The sequence below is a fragment of the Ictalurus punctatus genome, chromosome 6 (genome assembly GCF_001660625.3).
Source record: "Ictalurus punctatus breed USDA103 chromosome 6, Coco_2.0, whole genome shotgun sequence".
Classification (NCBI taxonomy): domain Eukaryota; kingdom Metazoa; phylum Chordata; class Actinopteri; order Siluriformes; family Ictaluridae; genus Ictalurus; species Ictalurus punctatus.
The window spans coordinates 30,041,289-30,063,161 of NC_030421.2; the positions used below are offsets into that span (position 1 = coordinate 30,041,289).

Genomic DNA, 21,873 nt, shown 5'->3' on the forward strand with positions numbered 1-21,873 from the left:
TAATCCAGTTCCCTACAACCTGTCCATGTTTCAGTTTATTATGGAACAGAAGCACCCATAACTTTACTGACAAATCAGCTTAATGAATGTAAGGTGTTGCTACTAATGCCACCACATGTTTAATGTGATTGCAGCAAAGATGATGTATATTCTGATTCTCATAATCAAGTTGGGGCCATATAGCTTTATCCAAGGGGGCATGCATTTCGCAAGAGGTCAGCTAGGGATGAGGGATCCTCTTCCAGGGGCCCTCATGGTAATTTGTATTAATGAGGCAACAGGGGGCAGGTGCTGCCTGGCTTTGCTGCACCACCTGGTCATGCCCATCAGCTGGGTAAGGAGGCCCCATGTACACATGCATGCTGCACATTCTAGCACTGTCACCCTAACCGCAGTTTCCTCTCCTTGCTATGTCAAATATTAAAGAGTCACTTCCTATTAGGAAAAAAGATCCCAACTTGTTGATCATAAACCATCACTCCTTTTTTTTTGCCTCAAACCTCTGTTTTGCTCTCTAAAACCTCTAAAATCTGTGCTGGGTGCACAGGGAACAGCAGATTGGGGAAAATGATTACGCACAAACCCAACCTTCACAGATCATAATAACTTTGGTCGAGCACCACAATATGGGCCTTTAATTTGTGTACTAGGAGAGAAAAAAAATACCAGTCAGGATTAGTTCTATGTACTTGTCCTCCCCATTCTTTTTAAGCTAATAAAAAATACAGGAGCCATAGAATGATATACACAATTTAAAAAGGTACAGATATACTTCCCACAATTTTCCATCAAAACATAAAAAAAGACAAATGTATATTACTAATATTTGTTGCCACAGACCACTGAGAAAATACAGCTTTTCTTGGGGATGCTTGAAAGGTAATATTTTAGCATATTGTGATGACCAATAAATAAAAGTGGTTTGCACTGATATTATGATATACCCCATAATGTTTACTGGTGTATCACTTTTGGTACATCTTACTTAGCACAAACAGGCCAACCTAATTTAAGAGCACAAAGGGGATGTACCACTACATATCACTAACATACTGGAAGTCCACAGACTTTTACTATATTTTATAATGCACAATTGGGTGCGATTGTTTTCTGCTGGTATTGTAGAGTTCCCAGTAACCAGTGTTCTCAAATTGCAAGTACCTTTTAAATAAGCATGATGAAACTGAGCTGTGTGAATTTCCAAGCATTCAGCACATAGCATGTAATACATACATACATACTTGATTAGCTTACATATTAACACACTTCTCATTTTCCACTTTTTAATTGCAAGAAGAGATGCTACCAATCAGCACTCTAATTGGTCAGATTACAGTATTGCAGTCATGAGACCCCACAGAAGTGCCAACTGTGCAAAGCATCAGATCAACTGATAGTCCACCAGACAGCCATACACACTAACACAGCTGAACAGGCAGAGAAATAGCCTGCTTACTATAATCACTAAAATTATGTTGGTATACACTTGGTATATCTGACATCCATCGAGGCAGATCTGGTCAGGATCAGAAGGTATCACTGAGGTATCACTGCATTCAAATGAACAGACATACAAACACACATGGTGGGATGGTACTCCTGTCAGGAAGACCCTTCACCCTGTAAAATAATTAGCAGTACATTCCATTTCAACAATCATAGACTCTGAAAAGAATGTGGTGATGAAAGCTGCGATAGCTGCAAGCAGGATGAATGGGAGTGGTGGGATACTGAGCCTGACTTGGAGAATCAATTGGGGTAGAGAAAGTGGAGTGAATATGGGGGAGAAATGTTGATTAAGTCGCTTTGAATTGAGATATCTAGATTGAGAGCAGAATTTTTGAGTAAATCAGCTGAAACATTCTGAAATAGGTTTTTAGGGTGAGTGGCTAGTGGTATATTCCTGTTTATTTATCTCCTTGTACAAATAGCACACTAATCACTTTGTGACCATATCATGTCGCTAGTCTATAACAGCTCAAGGCTGCTATACGCTCATCGTCTGCCCATTTTTAATTCAAATTTATTTACTGTATTTATCACTGTTAACAAAGGACACTGTCACAAAGCAGCTTTACACAAATCCTTATATGGATTTAGATTTTCATCCCTAAGATGACATGAGGAAGAAACCTTGAGAGGGACCAGACACAATAAGGAACGCATTCTCTTCTGGGTGACACAGAATAGTAAAATTATGAGTTGTTACTTTTCCACAACTGTATACTATTAAGTAAAACTGTCTTAAGTGTGTGGAAAGGGTGCAATATGAGCATCAGAGTCATGTTTGATTTCATTTGGGTGTTTAGCTTTAAGTGTATATGATCCAAGTGAAGTTAACCACTGAATAATGAATGAGACTTGAGCGTGAACTTTTTACAAGTTTTTAGCAAGTTCAACCATCAGGCTATCCAAGTGAGATTATCCACAGCCATCTTTAGGGTTTCTTAGGCTATCCATGTGGGGCCAACCTCAGCAGCAGCGAATGATTCACTGGTAAAGCAAGCTAGAGGGAAGGAAGGAGAAAGTATAGAATCAGGATAGATCAGGCAGCTCTGGAGGGCATAAGAAGCCTGTATCACTGGAATCTCATCAGGAAGCAGGAGTAACATGCTCAACACATGTTCAGCACACGCACACACACTCTCTCTCTCTCTGTCACACACACACACACACACACACACACACACACACACACAGTGAGAGAGAGAGAGAGAGAGAGAGAGAGAGAGAGAGAGAGAGGCTTGACTAAACAGATGGGTTTTCAGCCTGGACTTAAAGAATAGGACTGTGTCTGAGTCCTAAACACTAATTGGGAGGCTGTTCCATAACTGAAGTGCTTAATAAGAAAAAAAACTTTGCCCCCGATGTAGTTTTCATTATTCAAGGTACTACTATTCTAGCCTTTTGATTGAAGCAGTCATAGTGAATAATAAAAGTCCAAATGTTTGCTCAGGTTTGATCAGTGCAAGACCATTCAGTGCTTTATATATTGTTAGTAGTGTTTTTATAATCATTTTGTCAACCCAAGTGTCCCAGGCAGTCTGGCAGTCCTCAATTCAGTAATTTAGCCATGGTTATGTAGCCTGTGGGACTAGTAAAAGAGGGAGGTTGGTTTACTTGGTGTGCTCTCTCTCTCTCTCTCTCTCTCGCTGTGCTTTTTTCCCCTTTTATGTTGGCATGTCATAGGTTGATTAGCTTATTGAATAAACTGGGGTCCTAGCAGCTGGCATATGTGTGGACACCTTGGGTGCTGGGTGTTGTTGCGTGCAGTGCAGCTTAGATAGCAGCATGGTTGCTCATTTAGACGTGTCTAGGCGGTTTCCACACAGGAGGTGGCTGTGGACTCCAATGACACTGATCCCCTCATGCTGGAGTTTAATGGGTTAAACGAACAGCAAGTTTCAAAGTCTAAGGCTCTGTTCTCCAAGCATAATAATATATTTGCCCAAGGTGATGATGACTGGAGTTGTACTAATTTAATCACTCATAAGATCCCCTTGCTGTATGATGTCCTGGTCACCTGGTCAAGTCCCCCTTGTGGCCACCTGTGGCACGGTTTGTGGACACACCTTTCAGTCTCTAATGGAGAGACTTATTTCCGCTCCAGTTCTGGCCTATGCTGACTTCAAGAAACCCTTTGTGTTGAAAGTTGATGAGAGTCATGGTGGGTTGGGCGCTGTCCTCTCGCTGGAGCATGATTGGAGGGTATGACCTATTTCTTTTGCCAGCAGGGGATTATGGCCAACGGAATAGAATATGGAGAATTACAGATCCATGAAGCTTGAACTTCTTGCAGTTAAATGGGCTGTAATGAAAAAATGTCGCGAGTACTTGCTGGGTAATCATTTTACCATCTTCACTCATAACAACCCTTTGAGTCATCTGCAGACCACCAGGTTGGGGGCTATTGAGCAACAGTGGGCTTCACAACTGCCGTTATTTAATTTTACTCTCAAGTATCACCTAGGGAAGAATGCTGATGCTTTATCCCGGCAGTACCTGGAGCATTTCACTTTTGGGACAGAAGTTCCGTCATTGGCGGTATGGGCTGTTGTGCAATCACAACCTGCCTCTGAAGGTCAGTGTGGAGAAGTCATGGCATTTCCCGGGTGCTCACTTCAAGATCTGACCCTGCTGCAAGAGGCTGTTCCAGTAATCCTGCCAGTGTGGAAGTATCATAGAGAAGGCCAGTGTCCACGGACTGAAGAGCGTAAGTCTTGGTCCAGTTCCAGCCATGTGCTGGTTCGGCAGTGGGCTCGGCTGTTTGAATGAGAAGGTGAACTGTAGGTGGGGTATACTTCAGGGGTGGGCCCGAGATTTTTCAATTGCTGCTGCCACAGAGTTTGCAAGAAGTTGTCCTGCGTAGTGTCCATAATGATCATGGCCACCAGGGTACCGAAAAGACTTGCAGCTGCTCTGGGACCGATGTTTTTGGCCAAACATGGCCCGAGATGTGGAACACTGGTGCCAACAGTGTCAGAGATGTTTTAGGGAAGGCTGTTCAGCCCAAAGTTTGTACCTGTTAGGGCACACTGCAGGCTGCTCAACCCAATGAGATTCTTTTTATTGACTTTACCATCTTGGAGCCCTCAAGTGATGGCAGAGAAAATGTCATAATTTTGACTGACACATTTACACATTCAAGTATACTCAAGCCATCCCAATGAGACACCAAAGAGCGAGTACTGGAGCTCTTGCATTGGTACAACAGTGGTTCAATCGATTCGGCCCACCAGGCCATATACACTCAAAGGTGAAATTTTGAAAGCTTGTTGATTCAGCAGTTGTGCCAGATGTATGGTATTCAGAAGAGCCGAACCACACCTTACCACTCTTAGGGTAACGGGCAGTGTGAACAGTTTAACCATACTCATACATACATGACCTGTTGCACACCTTACCATTGGCAGCAAAGCGATACTGGCCCCAGCAATTGCCCCAGCTGACCTTTGCTTACAACACAATGCCTCATTAGACCACCGGACACACCCCCTATTATCTCATGTTTGGCCACTCTCCAAGACTGCCTGTAGACTTCTTTTCAGGGACTGATGAAGTTGTGCATGATTCAGGTCCCTTGGAAGAATGGATTCAGAAGCATCAACACAACATGAAGGTTGCTCATGAACATGTATGGCTCATGATCAGAGGAGCAGGCTTGTAGGTGAAACCAGAATCACAATGATCAAGAAAACAACTCTGGGTTCGAAGAAGGACAGCTTGTCTATCTGCAGAATCATGTACCAGGATGGAATAAGATCCAAGACACCTGGAACTCCAGTGTGTTTTGAGTGGTTGAAAGTCCACGTGGAACTGGGTTGGTTTACACGGTGGCCCCCGAGAGGTGGGGAGAAGCACCCATTCAGTAAGCACAGTTGCCCAGTTAGGTCCTAGGCCAGATGTATCAGACACTGAAGAGGACATGGCTGGAGGCTCAATCATCCTATGTCTTGAAGAGGAGCCCCAAGAGGTAATAGATCCATCTATGTCCGTCACTCCTGTTGGAGGGAAGGCCACACCAGAAGACATCCCTTTACATCAGTCATCTAGGACTACAGTGGGCTTTCATTCAAACCCCTATAGGCTCCCACAAGCAGTTACGGACAGAAGTGAGAGGCCGTCAAATGCTGAATGCATGGTTTACTTGGTTCTCTCTCGTTGTGCTTTTTTTTATTTTCTGTTGGCATGCCATAGGTTAATTAGCTTATTGTATGGACACCTTGAGTGCTGAGAGTTGTTGTGTGCAGTGCAGCTTAGATAGCAGCATTGTTGATCATTTAGCCATTTCTTGGGTGTTAAGGCTAGTATCCATGTGTAGTGGAAAGGTATGTCTGTTCTAACGTTACCTATCTGATGTAGTTTTAATGTTTGTTTGGCATACTGAGTGGGTTTTTATTTTTTCCGCTAGCACTGGCATTGGCTAGCATTCTGCAAACAAGTTATGCATGAGCAGTGACAGCGTTCATTCCCTGTGACGGTGCTTTAAGGTAGGCTAGCTGATGCACCTTTTTATTAGTGGGTTTATTTTGTGGGATACTAATTCACTGTTTTTTTGTCCTTTGTCAGTCTTCGTTTGAGCAACTTGATGAGGGTTACTATGCTGAGGCTAGCGTCTTGACCACGTAATCATACTGTGCACTGAACCTTTGCTCTAGGTATGTGCAAATTAGGTACATGTCGATAGGGTGGGTTTTTTCCATATTTAAGTGGTATAGCATTTTATGCTATGTATGGATTGTTTTTAGGAACATATATGTGATTATATTCAAACAATTATGTGTGAAGCTGCTTCCTTTTCTTAGTGTGTGTGTGTGTTTATTGGACCACAGGTGATTAACTGTGAGAGAGTAACATTTTATTTGGGCCCTCTCTAGGTCAAATACAATTAGGCCCTGTTGTGGGCTGCTGTTCTTTTTATCTGTGATTGTGACTGTATGTCATGTTTTAGCCCAACACCATGATGCTTCCACCTACAAACTTCACTGTTTGTATAGTGTTTTAAGGGTGACATGCAGTTCTATTTAATCTCCAAACATGGTGTCTATTATGACAGCCAAAAAGTTCAATTTTGCTCTTGTCTGACCAGACTACACTCTCCCAGTATTTCAGAGGCTTGTCCAAATGAGTTGTAGCAAACTTTAAACGAGCTTCGACATGCCTCTTCTTTAGTAATGGAGTCTTGCAGGGAAAGCGTGAGCAGTGGAGTGCATTAACTATTGTTTTCTCTGTGACGATGGTACCTGCTGCCTTCAAGTGTTTCTGAGGCTCTTTCTGAGTGGTCCTTGGCTCTTGGGCTACTCTTCTGACTATTCTTTTGACTCCCTTGTCAGAAATCTTGCAAGGAGCTTCTGTGTGTGGCCGGTTGATGATGGAATGATGTTGCTTCCACTTGTGGATAATGGCCCCAATGATGCTTACTGGAGGATTCACAAGTTTTTTAATTCATCTGTTTCCAATTCCATCAATATGTTTTGCAACAATAAGTTTGCAACGTACTTGGGAGAGCTTTTTGCTTTTTAAACATCATGAGATGTTTCTTGTGTGACACCCTGGTAAAGAAAAGCCTTTTTATAGACCATCAATTTACCAACCCAGCTGATATTAATTTACACAGATAGGGGGTATAATTACTTATGGATTTCAGCTGGTTCCTTGCCTTACCTTATCTTGGAGAACTGCTTTTTATTAGCCTGTCCAATACTTTTTCCTGTGTCATTCCACTTTATTACACATAACTTTATTTATGGACTTTAATGTTGTGAATTCTTTATATTTCCGGATTTCTTGAGTTAATACTGATATCTCGTGAAAATTTCATTTGAATAGCCTCATTGGAAATATATTTACTGAAACAAATTTAGCTGCGTTCAATAATTATTTCCCCCACTGTATTACTTTGTAAAGAATGTGCCTCATTCTTGAACTGGATGATCCTGAGTCTGTGATCTATGAAGGGTACTTGATAATTTAACTTGTTCTTTAAATATATCAAAACTAAGGGGGCAGTAAGCATCCATCCATATTCTCCACCACTTATCCTATGGTCTATGGACAACTTGGAAATGCTACTCAGCCTACAATGCATGTCTTGGACTGGAGGAAGAAACTGGAGTACCCAGCGGAAACCCACAAAGCATGGGGAGAACATGCAATTCTGCACACACAGGGTGTCGGCAGGATTCAAATCCCCAATCCTGGAGGTGTGAGGCACTAGTGCTAAGCACTAAGCCACCATGTCCCGCAATAAGTTTAAACTTTATAGAAAAATCAGCATGAACACTGAATGTGGATGCACACTACACATCCTCCAAATCCATAACTTATTATGAATTGCAACCTGCTGTACAATGTGATTAACCAGCATACCGCTCACTACAAGCTAAAGCAACAGATACTGTATATCCACTACACAATTTAAAACAATTTATGCTAACAGCCTCAGTCAGACAGAATTAAAATTTAGCCCACATAAAACTATATGAAAGGATAAGAAAACACCCATACAACTGTTTGGAACAACAGCCGTGTACAGTATAGACAAACTGAGAGATGCCCAGACAGTTGAGAAACAGTGAGGACACCCTGATCCTTAGCAGAAGGATATTACTATTTGTAAATAGTTAAAGCAAGTGAACTCTGTCACATCTCAACTTCAAACCAGTAAAGCTCTGCCAAATGTATTTGTATATATAAAAGCATAGAAGTAGTAAAATTGCACTGTATGCAATATTTCCAGAGAAACAGACATTTAAGACAAAAACATCAGTTGAAGAATGCTTCCAAGCCTGTAGAAAGTGGTGGGGTTTTTATTTATTTATTTATTTATTTATTTATTTATTTATTTATTTAAATTAAAGTATGACATTCATTCTTGGCTCTAAATTATAATACAACAAATTAAACTCCTGAATTGTTTCCTCTAAATAATTAGACAAAACAGATCCAGGAAAAGCATCCCTATTCTACATGATCTATCTTCCTATCTATTGATTTAAGTTAACACTTTTGTAGTAGCTATAGTTTCTTGTAGTAGTTAAATTTTAATTTGATTGCCCCTTCACATATGGTATAATATTATATTTTATGTTAGGTTACTTACTGACACATGTGCTTGTCCCTGTGGTGAAGGTTTGTCCCTGACATTCCTTTCCACACAGCAGTTGCAGCTTGGAGTGAGAATATAACTATAACCAATTAACATTTTTTTGTTATTTCCAAGAATTGATTTGGTCTGGCAGGGGGGCTTTCAGCAGAAGGGGGAGTTCACTCTCTCATTCATATTGTGGTCCTCCCTAGAATGGACATAACAGCAATGTATGATTTTTCCAATTTAGGAATGGATTTTTGACAGTTGCTAAACATGGCCATTCTTCAGAGCACACCATATTCAGACATTATTGTTCACTGTAACTTTAGACCACAGGCTAAATGGTAGCTATGCAGTTTTGGAGCATGTATAATGTGATACTATCAGGTCATACACTACAGAAATGTGCTTGAAGTGAAGTTTGCTCATTTGATGTACTAACTTCTTACTTGTCTAGATTGCAGACACATGTCTGTATAAGTCTCCTCATAAAGAATGATCACTAATAAATAATTAATTGCTCTAGAAACAGCTCTACACTCTGGTTCATTATGAATATAATTCCAGGTCAAAAATATTTCATGAAATTAATACTACCTGCCACAAAGTCATTGTTGATTAAGAGTGACAGCTCATGCTACCAACTATCATGATGATTTATGAAAAGGAACCTTGTTCAATTTGGCAGCCAGAGGGATATCCAACACCTGTGAGGCTGCACACACCCGTGATTGACAAGACACTCAAGTGGTTTCACAAGCATATGCGCTTGTTTATGGTACTAGAACTGGATTTTTCCCATGTCACCCTTAAGGCAGTGAATTAAAACCCTGGCCAACATGTGGAATCAAGACAAGTCAGGAGTCTTGTTACAAGAAGAATAACCAGCTGTAGCTACAATACGTCATTTCAACACCTGTGAGTGGCATGCATGATGGTGAATAAACAAGAAATACATCATCCACAGATTCATTTTCCTTTCTCCTTGCAAACTTTATCATATGTCCAATGCTGATTCAAGGACTTCACATTACATGCTGATGAAATACTGTCAGCGGAACCTCATTAGTCAGTCTGGCAACATAGTGTAGCCAGAGATGGCATAGCACCAGACTTAAGGCATTCCTATGGAAAGATGAAGAAGGCAAGAAGGGATCAGAGGTCACCATGCACCAGCCATGTCACCAGAATCACAAACAGATCTGACCTGTCTTGAACTAAGCTGACTCTTTAGCCATCTGTTATGGGATGCCGGGAGTGCAGAGACCATTACTGCTTAACACAAGAGGCCTGCTCTTCTCTCTCTTAGGCTTGGGAGCCCTGCATCTTTACAATAGAGAGCTTTGGAGAGAGCACTTTATCTTCACTGAGTCACTCACACTTGATTTTGTACAGTGGGTTAAATGAGGAGTTCAGTTAACAACACAGTTTGTCAGCTAAAACTGAAAAAGCACTTGATTGCTTAGAGGAAATGGAGCTGGAGGGTTGCCCCTGAAACCCCCACCACTTTCTTAGCAAATTCTTGAGGGGGCAGGTAGAGAGACTGGTGTATTTTCCCCATCTAGATGAGTCCCAACCTCCTCATGAATTGCTCAGGTGTTCCTGGTCCTCCTCCTGTTCCATAAGGAGGAGACACTCAATCCCTCTTGCACTACATTCATTTCCATTGGGTGAAGCTTGGTATTGACCTCTGGCCTCTGTTCTGCAGGCTATTTATACAGGAGTGTACTTAACCTGACTGCTACAGAGAAAATTTAGAATTGAATGGTAGGGTGTGGGAAGGAATAATGTTCTCCACAAAAGAGGCCTGAAGAGAGTGCCATGTGCTCTGATTGTGGTTAATAGGGGTACCTATTTTAGTTACAGAAGTGGGGTAAGCCTTGCTACTCTGGCTAGCCCTAAAAAGGAAGCCAATGATTCATGACAAATGCCTGAAAGCTACTGCAGCCCATCTCCAAACTGGGAGCACTCTGCAGATGAGCGAGCCAAATGCAGATCCCTAGACATCTCTTGCTCACATGCAGCCATAAACACATTCTGCACAGTCTTTTACCAGGAAACTAAGATCAACTGTGGTGCTTTCACCCGAGGACTACATAAAACTATGTTGCTGTAGAAGGTTCCTCCATCATCTTAAAATGAAATGGAGGGGAGAGGAGATTTATTTATTTATTTTTTTAAAATATTCAAGAAGCTGAAAAATGCGACCTACGTAGGTATGCAAATATTGCAGTGACTATCTGGGGAGTGGATTTTAGATGTGGAAAGACAAAGATGCTGTGGTCTCTAGAATCTGCATTGGGAGAGTCTTAAAAACATTAGCATCAGACTTACTGACAATCATTTCACTGAATACAGCAATTGGACACAACCTTACCTACCATGGACTGCGTCCCGCTTCTTCTAATTCTACTATGAATTATTGTTAAACAGTTTGAAAATAGTACCACACTTGTCTCCTGTTATCAATCAATGATAGTTGCTGCTAGTTTCACAGGGACTGCACTATACAAGATCATTCAGCTACAAAAATGACTGTGGTTGGTCATGTGGTGCATGTGAAGAGACTTTGCACCTGTTCTTAGGAAAGATTACTCCACTTAGCATCAGGACAAGTAGATTTTCAGATTTTCTTCCCCAGTGCACAAAGCCAGTTTGGATTAAAGATTATGCACTTCTTAGTCTCAAACAGACTGCCTAACACTACCCATCTTGTCATTTGTAACCCCTCATGAAAGCAAATTTGTATTTCCCAGTCACAGTTACATTTACAGGAAATAAAAACGGTGATCTCATCAAAAGAGAACCCACACACCACACATCACTAGCTTTATTTTTCCATTGTCCATAATGTCAGTAAGGCATGTTTTCCTAGAATTATAGAGTATATGTAAACTGTGGGACTAGACCAATGCCATTGTTTGGGTGTTGGGGGTGGACAGCCCCTTGAGTTACACATCAGGCAAGGGGCTGAAATTCTATGAGGCCTTATCTGTATCAACGCCAGCATAAATAAAACACAGAATTGACTGTAAATGGAAACTAACCTCAGCAGTGCTTTCAGTTTTCCTGATACCATGACATGGCTATAAATGTATAGTCTGATGGATGAACAGTGACATCAAGTGTCCACCTCATGTATGTACAGCTCTACCAATTTGATGACTGATAACACTCTAGCCACAGTGGCAATGCTCCATTCCTTTCCTGTAGATTGACCTACACTGAGGCAATGATGGGAACACCTAAAAGTTGTAACTTTGAAACATGTGATTTAAACATCGGTGCAATAGCCTGACTACTTTGAAACAATCAACATGTCCTATATGACTGAAATCATTTAAAAGAGCCCCCCCATTATACAACCCCAATTCCAAAAAAGTTGGGACACTGTGTAAAATGTAAATACAAACAGTATGCAATGATTTGCAAATCTCTTAAACCCATATGTTATTCACAATAGAACACAAAAAACATATCAAATGTTTGAGAGAACTGCCCACAGAAACATTTTGAAAGCCGGGAAATTCGAGGGTATTCATAACATTGATAGAAATGCTAAGAGAGCTATTGGCAAGCTGTCCATCAAGTAAACATCTCAGGGAAGCAAATGTGTAGTGATAATAGGTGAAAGTAGGTGTTTTGCTGTATGTTGTCTACAGTCCTCATGGATCCTCACTAATGTAAATGTCATACATATGTGGGCTTTTTTGTTAGGTTTCTCTTTGACCTAAAGTTTCTATCCTTACTTTCTTTTATTTCTACAATACCTCACTTCACTTCAACCAATAAACAAGGAGAAGGCAGGATTTGATTTTACTTGAGTTTTGGAGGTCCACTGCCACCAGCTGTCAAATGACTATGAAAAATGAGCTACCTATGCAAAGAAATAATTACTTTAGATAACTTTATAACTAAGAGGGGGGAAATAGACTCAGAGGTTAAGTAGACTAATTTAGGTAGCTAGTTCAAATATCTAAATTGCCACAGAACATGAGTGTTAATTTGCATCCATGTAGTAGTAGCAGTAATAATAATAATAATATTAATAATAATAATAATAATAATAATAATAATAATAATAATAATAAATAAACAAATAAACATGAGACAATTGTACATAAAGGTGACATTATATTATATTCATTATATGACACAAGAAACACAAAGCTTCCAAGTAACAGTGTACTTTAATGTATCTGAGCTGGGTTGCATTTTAATATGTATTTTTTGTCTTGCAAAAACAATTAAGCCATACAATATAATGCAAGTAACACATAGTTATGTACAGCAATAGTAGCACATTCACACATTCTAGGCCAAGAGCTATAATAACTGGGCACATGGTGAGAAGCAACACTGTTGACTTCAACACAGAAATATGGGAGAGGGAGATCTTTTTTTTAAAAGGCATTATGATCAAAATCTTGAAACATATTGTCAGCTACACAATAAATAGAAAGTGAACAGTTCTAAGCCTACTGGTCAAGTGAATGTGTAATAAGCAATGCATACAAGCATATGATTTATAATGTGAACTTTACTATTCATACTGTTTGAATGCTGAAGGAAGACATTCAAAGATCTCTACAACACCTTTAATAGTTGTTGTTCTTTTGCCAGCTTGTGAATGTTAAGTGCTCTGCATTATTACTGGAGTAGTTCTTAAGGCTGAAGGAATATGGCCTGAGCAGCCAAATGCATTTTCATACTAAAGCCAGTCCCTGTACTGAGTGGAAGCTATTCCTCATGAAAAACAATGAGCCACACTTCGGCACATCAGTCAGCTGGACATTGATCAATACTCAAACACAAAAGGCGTAAAAAAAATAAAAATAAAAAAAATAAAATAAAATAAAAACTGAGATAAAATCTTTGGCAAAATAAAATATTTACACACTCACGAAACAGATTTTCTTTTTTCTTTAAACACCTCTGTGATAATGGAAATGGTGGGATATTCATGGGAAGGTTGGCATAAAAAACATGAAAACACCCGTTTGACTTAAGTTGTTGTTGTTGTTGTTGTTGTTGTTTTTAAATTACAGTTAAAACACTGCAGTAATTGCCGAAATAATTAGGAGGCTCTGAAATGTGAGGAAATGAGAAAAGATGCAACACCTAACTATGCCTCATGACGGCACTGTGGATAAGGGAGAAAATTTTTGCTCGTTTCTTTATTGGATAGTGCGAAGGATAGGGGGAAAAAATAAATTTTAATGAGAAGATGTGCTAGCAGAGCAAGTGAACTCTATATATGCTGGAAAACACTTGCACTTTGTGTACAATCCAATTTATATGTGAAGCATGGTTAAAAGCATATGATCTCAGCTTTTAGCAAAACGTGTACATCCTTCTCCCCTCTACACAAACAGTGTCAACTCCTAAATAAAAGCCTAAAATAAATCAAAGCAGTGAAAAAAATATTTTTAAAAAACCCACAATGACAATGAAAGTTTTCAAATACATACACTTTACATCATACATAACTAAATACGTCTCTAAACCGCCTGATTTTGAAATCTTAGCCAAAATAGTTTTTTTGTTTGTTTTTCTTCTTTTCTTTTTATGTAATCTTTATGTAGACTATACAGTATATGCAAGTATATGAGTTAACATAGATCAATGTAGCAAAATAATAAATATTCTTTTAGACATACCTTTTTTTTATTTTAGATACATTTAGCTTACTTTGGGGTGTGTCTATGTAAGTGTGTGTGTGTGTGTGTGTGTGTGTGTGTGTGTGTGTGTGTGTGTGTGTGTTTTGAGTAAGGCCTATGGATACTTTATAAACTAATAAATCCAAATCTGCACCAGGTACACTGCACTGACTGCTTGGACCTGGCTTGAGGTCAGTGTAGCAGTGGAAAATGAACCAGCTCTTACGTTAGGAAGAGTCAATGAGTGTGACCAGATGACAAGGGAAGAGTGTGCAGACAGAGAGAGACGGACAGCAAGAGAGAGCAAGAGATAGAGAGAGGACACTGGTGAGCACAACATCTATAGACCAAAGTGACTAGACTGATATTATAATCTTGAAAATTATTCTACACTGCTGAAGACTGAAAAATAGAAACCTTTAAGAGAGACCGATATCAGAAAAAAAGGATGAGTGAAAAGTGGAATCTGGCCCACATTTTTTTTGCTAGTGAACTGTTTGTTCTTCCTCGTATATGTAAAGCTGTTCCTAATCCAACATGCTCTGTGTGAGCCAGTGATGCCTGGACATAAGTGATAACATGCACAATACTTTGGATTTCTAACAAGAGAATACAGATGTCATTTTCACAGAAAGCAAAAGAATATCGATATTTATGTATAGACAGGAACGTGATGTCCTCTGAACAAGCAGTCTTATTTTACAAACAAAAACACCTCCAAATAATTACATGTTTATCTTGACAGCTGTCTCATCTTTGGTATGTTAATTCAAAAGCCTGATATCAGTCTCATCAACCTTTTTTTTCCTTTTTACCATTTTTCTTAAAAAAAGCAACTCTATGACATCCATCCTTCTAATCTAAAGTTAACCCTGCACAGAGATGAATTTCACCCCTCTCCTTTTCCTCACCACATAACTGCTCCTCTTCACTGCACTTCCTCTGTCCCTATCTGAGCTCAACTCCCTATTCCATCTGAACACACCTTCTGATACACACGCACACACACACATGCAAGCTCACACTGATGCCTGGACCTACACTCCAATATTCGCCCAATCATTACATCACACACAAAATTAAAGATTTGAATACATCAGAATGAAAATTCATGGGAAATCAGTCCTCCAGGGGGGAAGCAGAATATCCTAGAGTAGCTCATCGCTTTTGGGAGCCAATCATCACTTTAGAGACAAAATTGACGATAGCCGTGGCCGGTTGGTCGGGGTCCAACTCGGCAAATAGGTGGCTGACGTTATCTGTAGTGCTTCCCTGCTTCCTGGCCACAAAGCCAAAAAACCTGCAATGGAAGAAGAGAAAACAATCTCTGACCTGCTCCTTCAAAACAACACATTTCACATACATTACGTTCAAATCACAGGAAGGATATACAGTGGGGGAAATAAATGTTGGATGCGGCAACAATTTTTTCATTGAATATATTTCCAATAAGTTTAATCACATGAATTTTTCACCAGAGATCAGTATTAACTCAAGAAATCCAAAACTATAAAGAATTCACAACATTAAAGTCCATAAATAAAGTTATGTTTAATAAAGTGGAATGACACAGGAAAAAAGTTACACGCTAACTGAAATTTCTTTAATACTTAGTGGATAAGTCTTTGTTTGTAATGACAGCTTCAAGGTGCTTCCTGTATGAAGAAATTAATGGCCTGCAGTATTCAGGTGTGATTTTGGCCCATTCTTCTAAACATATTGTCTTTAAATATTGTTCAGTTCGATTCAGGTCATGTGACTGACTGGGCCATTCTAACGCCTTGATTTTTTTTTTCTCTGAAACCAGTTGGGAGTTTTCTTTGCTGTATGCTTTGGACCATTGTCCTGCTGGAAGGTCCACCCATGTCTCATCTTCATCATCCTGGTGGATAGCAGCAGATTCATCATGCCTTCAATTATATGAAGTCTGCCAGTACCATGCGATGAAAAACAGCCCCACACCATGATGCTTCCTCCTCCAAACTTCACTGTTGGTATAATGTTTTAAGGTGATGTGCCATTTCATCTCCAAACATGGTGTGTCAGCCAAAAAGTTACATTTTGCTCTCGTCTGACCAGACTACAATCTCCCAGTATTTCATAGACTTGTCCAAATTTAGTAATAGAGTCTTGAGGGGTGAGCGTGAGTAGTGGAGTACATTGCCTATTGTTTTCTTTGTGACGATGGTACCTGCTGCCTCCAAGTGTTTCTGGAGCTCTTTCTGAGTGGTCCTTGGCTCTTGGGCTACTCTTCTGACTCCCTGGTCAGAAATCTTGCAAGGAGCTTCTGTGCATGGCCGGTTGATGATGGAGTGATGTTGCTTCCACTTGGGATAATGACCCCAGTGGTGCTTACTGGAAGATTCAGAAGTTTTGAAATACATCTGTATCCGATTCCATCAATATGTTTTCCAACAATAAGGTTGTGAAGGTTTTGGGAGAGCTCTTTGCTTTTACCCATCATGAGATGTTTCTTATGTGACACCTTGGTAATGAAAAGCCTTTTTCTAGACCATCAATTACCAACCCAGCTGATATTAATTTGCACAGATGGGGGATATAATTACTTATGGATTTCAGCTGGTTCCTTGCCTTACCTTGCCTTGGAGAACTGCTTTTTTTAGCATGTCAAATACTTTTTGCCTGTGTCATTCCACTTTATTACACATAACTTTATTTATGGACTTTAATGTTGTGAATTCTTTATATTTCCAGATTTCTTGAGTTAATACTGATGTCTGGTGAAACTTTCATGTGAATAACCTCATAGGAAATATATTTACTGAAAAAAATGTTGCCGCATCCAACATTTATTTCCCCCACTGGATATGATACATACCACAGCACTGTTGAATTCTCAGATCTGACTGGTCAGATTGTGTTTATTATTTTTATATCACAGCACTGCTCTGACATTATTTCTGTCTGTATTTCAAATTACAGGTTTATATTAATGTGCACATTCTAATATGTTATTGATTTCAATGTAACTGCTAATTCACAGGATCTTGTATGACGGACACGTCGCTTAATCTAATGATAATAATAAATAGATGAAAACATGTTGTTGCATAGAACGTAAGTAAGTAATAAGAGGAACAAACTTGTCTTGTATATGTTCCACAACATCAAATGTAACACAAACAGTTGCAAATTGCTGTGGCATTAAGAGGAATGTTGTTACTGATATTGGAAAATTGCATAGTCTGCATAGTCATTCTGATTCAAGTGATAAAGGAAGTTGATGGGTGATGATAAAGACGTTCTGGTAGTAGACTCAGACTTTTGTCTTCATAGTTGTGGTTCATTTAATTACTTCTCCCAAACCTTAAAACTAACTGTTATGTTTCAACTGCACTAACATTCTCAAATCTGTTCACATGAGAGAAACTATGACACTTACTAAACATTCTAGTGAATGCTCAGTTGTGTGTAAGTGAAAACTTTACAAGAAAAAAGAGCTTTCAATTGGTTGTCTGAAGCTTGGCTGTCGAATCATGGAGAGCCCTAACACAATGTAACTCTGGTGTTTCATATGACCTAACTCATTAGCTAATTATTAAACTGTTTATTGGTCCTAACAGATGTAACAGCAGAGAAAACTCTAAGCTGCAGTGTGGTCATTTGAAAAACAGAATATCAAGTACTACTTGTCTTTGCGATCAGTATAAGTATAATGTTAGAACTAAATCTATAGCAATATATCTAAATGCTATGTTCTACAATCTGCACATGTTTATACTGATCCTATAATTTGTACATCATCCTCATATTTTATTGGATTTGATCCTCTCTTTTTGACCTTTAAGCTACACATCATCCACCAGTTTAACTGGCATCCCTGACATCATGTGCTTTTACTGAAAAAAATGTTGCCGCATCCAACATTTATTTCCCCCACTGGATATGATACATACCACAGCACTGTTGAATTCTCAGATCTGACTGGTCAGATTGTGTTTATTATTTTTATATCACAGCACTGCTCTGACATTATTTCTGTCTGTATTTCAAATTACAGGTTTATATTAATGTGCACATTCTAATATGTTATTGATTTCAATGTAACTGCTAATTCACAGGATCTTGTATGACGGACACGTCGCTTAATCTAATGATAATAATAAATAGATGAAAACATGTTGTTGCATAGAACGTAAGTAAGTAATAAGAGGAACAAACTTGTCTTGTATATGTTCCACAACATCAAATGTAACACAAACAGTTGCAAATTGCTGTGGCATTAAGAGGAATGTTGTTACTGATATTGGAAAATTGCATAGTCTGCATAGTCATTCTGATTCAAGTGATAAAGGAAGTTGATGGGTGATGATAAAGACGTTCTGGTAGTAGACTCAGACTTTTGTCTTCATAGTTGTGGTTCATTTAATTACTTCTCCCAAACCTTAAAACTAACTGTTATGTTTCAACTGCACTAACATTCTCAAATCTGTTCACATGAGAGAAACTATGACACTTACTAAACATTCTAGTGAATGCTCAGTTGTGTGTAAGTGAAAACTTTACAAGAAAAAAGAGCTTTCAATTGGTTGTCTGAAGCTTGGCTGTCGAATCATGGAGAGCCCTAACACAATGTAACTCTGGTGTTTCATATGACCTAACTCATTAGCTAATTATTAAACTGTTTATTGGTCCTAACAGATGTAACAGCAGAGAAAACTCTAAGCTGCAGTGTGGTCATTTGAAAAACAGAATATCAAGTACTACTTGTCTTTGCGATCAGTATAAGTATAATGTTAGAACTAAATCTATAGCAATATATCTAAATGCTATGTTCTACAATCTGCACATGTTTATACTGATCCTATAATTTGTACATCATCCTCATATTTTATTGGATTTGATCCTCTCTTTTTGACCTTTAAGCTACACATCATCCACCAGTTTAACTGGCATCCCTGACATCATGTGCTTTTATCTATTGCCCAAAGTAGTAATCTGTTCTTCATGCCTCAGTTATCTCAGTACATCAATGTTTTGGCACTTTTATGACAGAGCCGAAGGAACCATAATAGCACACAAGCAAGAAAGCAAGCAAGAAAGAAAGAAAGAGGAAAGAAAGAAAGAAAAAGAAAGAAAAAGGACTGCAAAAAGTGTATGTGTTTATCAGTTGCTGAGTGTATGCTTGTAGTTCTGGTGTGTTTCAGTAGAGTGAGGTGACAGTGAAGACTGAATGAGAGCTCAAGAGAATGAGATCACATCAATCTGAATGTTCAGTATATTTAAGTGAATGATTTTTAACTTACATCGCATAAATATTCTAAATAGATTATGGTGGCACACTGTCCAATTAAACATTCTCAAATAAATAATCATAATGAATATCCAGAGGGACTTACTTTGCAGTGCCACCTTCTGGTTTATTCCACCTAGAGAGATAATAAACCAGATGAGGTCATGAGACAATCTTTTTTAAATGTACCATAACATCTGTGTAAATAGCTGTAATATAACAAAGATCACAGGGCTACAGTGGAGCATCAGAAAAAGCTATGAAGATGGCCTTTTGTTTTTAGTGGTGTGTGCAGTTAAAGGTTATGAAGGACACATACTTCCTCTCTTGGGGATCAAGGTCACAGAACGTGACTGTGTTGATTGGGTAGTGACGGCGGAAGAAAAGTCTGTTGGTAAACATGCTATGGTTAGACAAGATTGCATCAAATTTGTGTCCATAAAACAGAATCACAAAATATCGACATATCACATTTTTCTACAATATATATTTCACTAGAGTAAAATAAATAAATGTATTATATTAAAGGAAAAATCCACTTTGAATGACCTGCATATTAATATTTTCTTATAATTAGCCTGTGATCTTCAATGGTGTCTGAGATTTGATTTGTAATGAAATTCTGAGTTTACTTTTTCCTTTTAAACTTCTGTCATCTGCATGTTGGTCTATTTTTACTTTTTTAAAATGGTTTCCTACATTACCCATAATGCTATTTGACTATTCACTGACAGTAGTGCCAGTGGGATTTAGCCATTGCTTCATTGCTCAATTAAGTGCCTTTCATAACTCATATAGCTTGTATAGACATTTAGAGTCAAACATTTGCTCTCCACTACTTCTACAATGGATTTCTCATTAATATGACACTGAACTTCACTGGAGAATGGTGGATGAGACAATAAAGGTATTGCCTTTTTAGGAGCTAAAAGAGAAACCTACATTATACCTTATATTTGAGAGCACAGCTGTTAAGCACATCACAAATATTTTAATATAAACATATTTAATGCATTTCAGGGTGGAGTTTTCCTGTAATTTGAAAATTGTTTTAGATTGTATTAAATAAGAGCTCACTTTCTCTGGTTGTCTGTTAAGGTGATGCCCTGTGATGACACCTTAAAGTGGACCACAGTGGCAGTGGGTGCAGGATTTGATGTCACGGTCTCTGAGATTGCCTTGGCGATGGCCTGTGGGCCGGTCAAAGACTCCATATCTACCGAGTTTATGTACAATACGTTGCATGCTGGGAATTAAAGCAGCATATAAAACAGTTACATGTTGCAAAGAAGAGTTAGATGTGAATAACACCTTGGATAAGTATGGAAAACTTTTTTCATGAGTTCCTAATTGAAGCTGTACAGATAGTGGCATACAAGCAAAACTATAACAACTGTGATAATATCAATATTGTCATACATATTTCCTATGCTAATAGACTGTGATACATTTTGAACTAGACTGTAAACTCTGTTCAGTCTTTAATTCAAAACAGGAACAAATTGTTAGTGTACTTGAGAACATTTTTCTCTTTGTTTATATCTTTAATATTCATGCAGTGCAATTCAGAAGTCATCTCAAAGCATGCTGTCTAGCATCTGTCTGCAAAGGCATTCTGAAGAGCCATCATCAGAGATAGCATGAGTAAGATAAACAACAGATGTGTAGATATAGTATAGATACTGATACAGACACTGCCGTTGTGTTACACTCTCTCATGCACAGTCTCAAGACACAAAAGAGACACTCTCCGGGATGCATCAGTCAGAAAAGCAAAGAAAAAAAAAGAAAGTATGATTGGGTTTACCATGAGAATCAACAGGACTCTTCTGCCCTATAGTCACACAGGAGTGACAACAGAATGAACGAGAACAACTGGTTCATAAGTGTTATAAGAACAGGCCTAAAATATCCCTACATCTCCCTTAAAGTGTGGAGGATTTTAAATAACTTGAGCGTGTGCAATTTGTTTTCACATACATTGTAGCCTTATGGTCTTCTTTTATGGGTATGGAATAAGTTTATCTATAGAATGAACCTCTTCATGATGGTTCATCACTTTTTTTCTTTTTTTTTTTTTTTACAAAGTACAGGACTGATTATTTTCTTCAATTTCTTTGAACACTCTTTCATCCTCACCACTGATGTTGTAGAACAAGACATCAATGTCATTTTGTCATCATAATGATCCTTTACATTGATGTTGTGTACAGTTCAATTTGACAGGTAAAGCAAGCAGATAACTGTCAGTTTTCTAGTCATGAATTTCATCTTTGGCTTGTTAGAGTGTGCATAAAATGTATCTGTACCATTTTAATAACCTGAAAAATACTCGTCAGTACCATCAATAATTATGGCAAGTATAGTAA

The 21,873-nt window shown here is 38.7% G+C and overlaps 1 protein-coding gene across 10 annotated transcripts in view; it reads right to left on the reverse strand.

Annotated features, from left to right (window-relative positions):
* Positions 1 to 12,761: 12,761 nt before the first annotated feature.
* Positions 12,762 to 21,873, reverse strand: part of tns1b (tensin 1b) — a 192,986-nt gene continuing 183,874 nt past the window's right edge. For all 10 annotated transcript variants that reach the window (XM_047155880.2, XM_047155873.2, XM_047155874.2 and 7 more), the window contains 5 exons: positions 21,312 to 21,338; positions 20,582 to 20,750; positions 19,824 to 19,892; positions 19,611 to 19,640; positions 12,762 to 15,550 (listed from right to left, as the gene is read on the reverse strand). In XM_047155880.2, the coding sequence (XP_047011836.1) occupies positions 15,409 to 15,550; positions 19,611 to 19,640; positions 19,824 to 19,892; positions 20,582 to 20,750; positions 21,312 to 21,338 (437 nt within the window). In that variant the 3' untranslated portion in view covers positions 12,762 to 15,408. The remainder of the gene's footprint in view (positions 15,551 to 19,610; positions 19,641 to 19,823; positions 19,893 to 20,581; positions 20,751 to 21,311; positions 21,339 to 21,873) is intronic.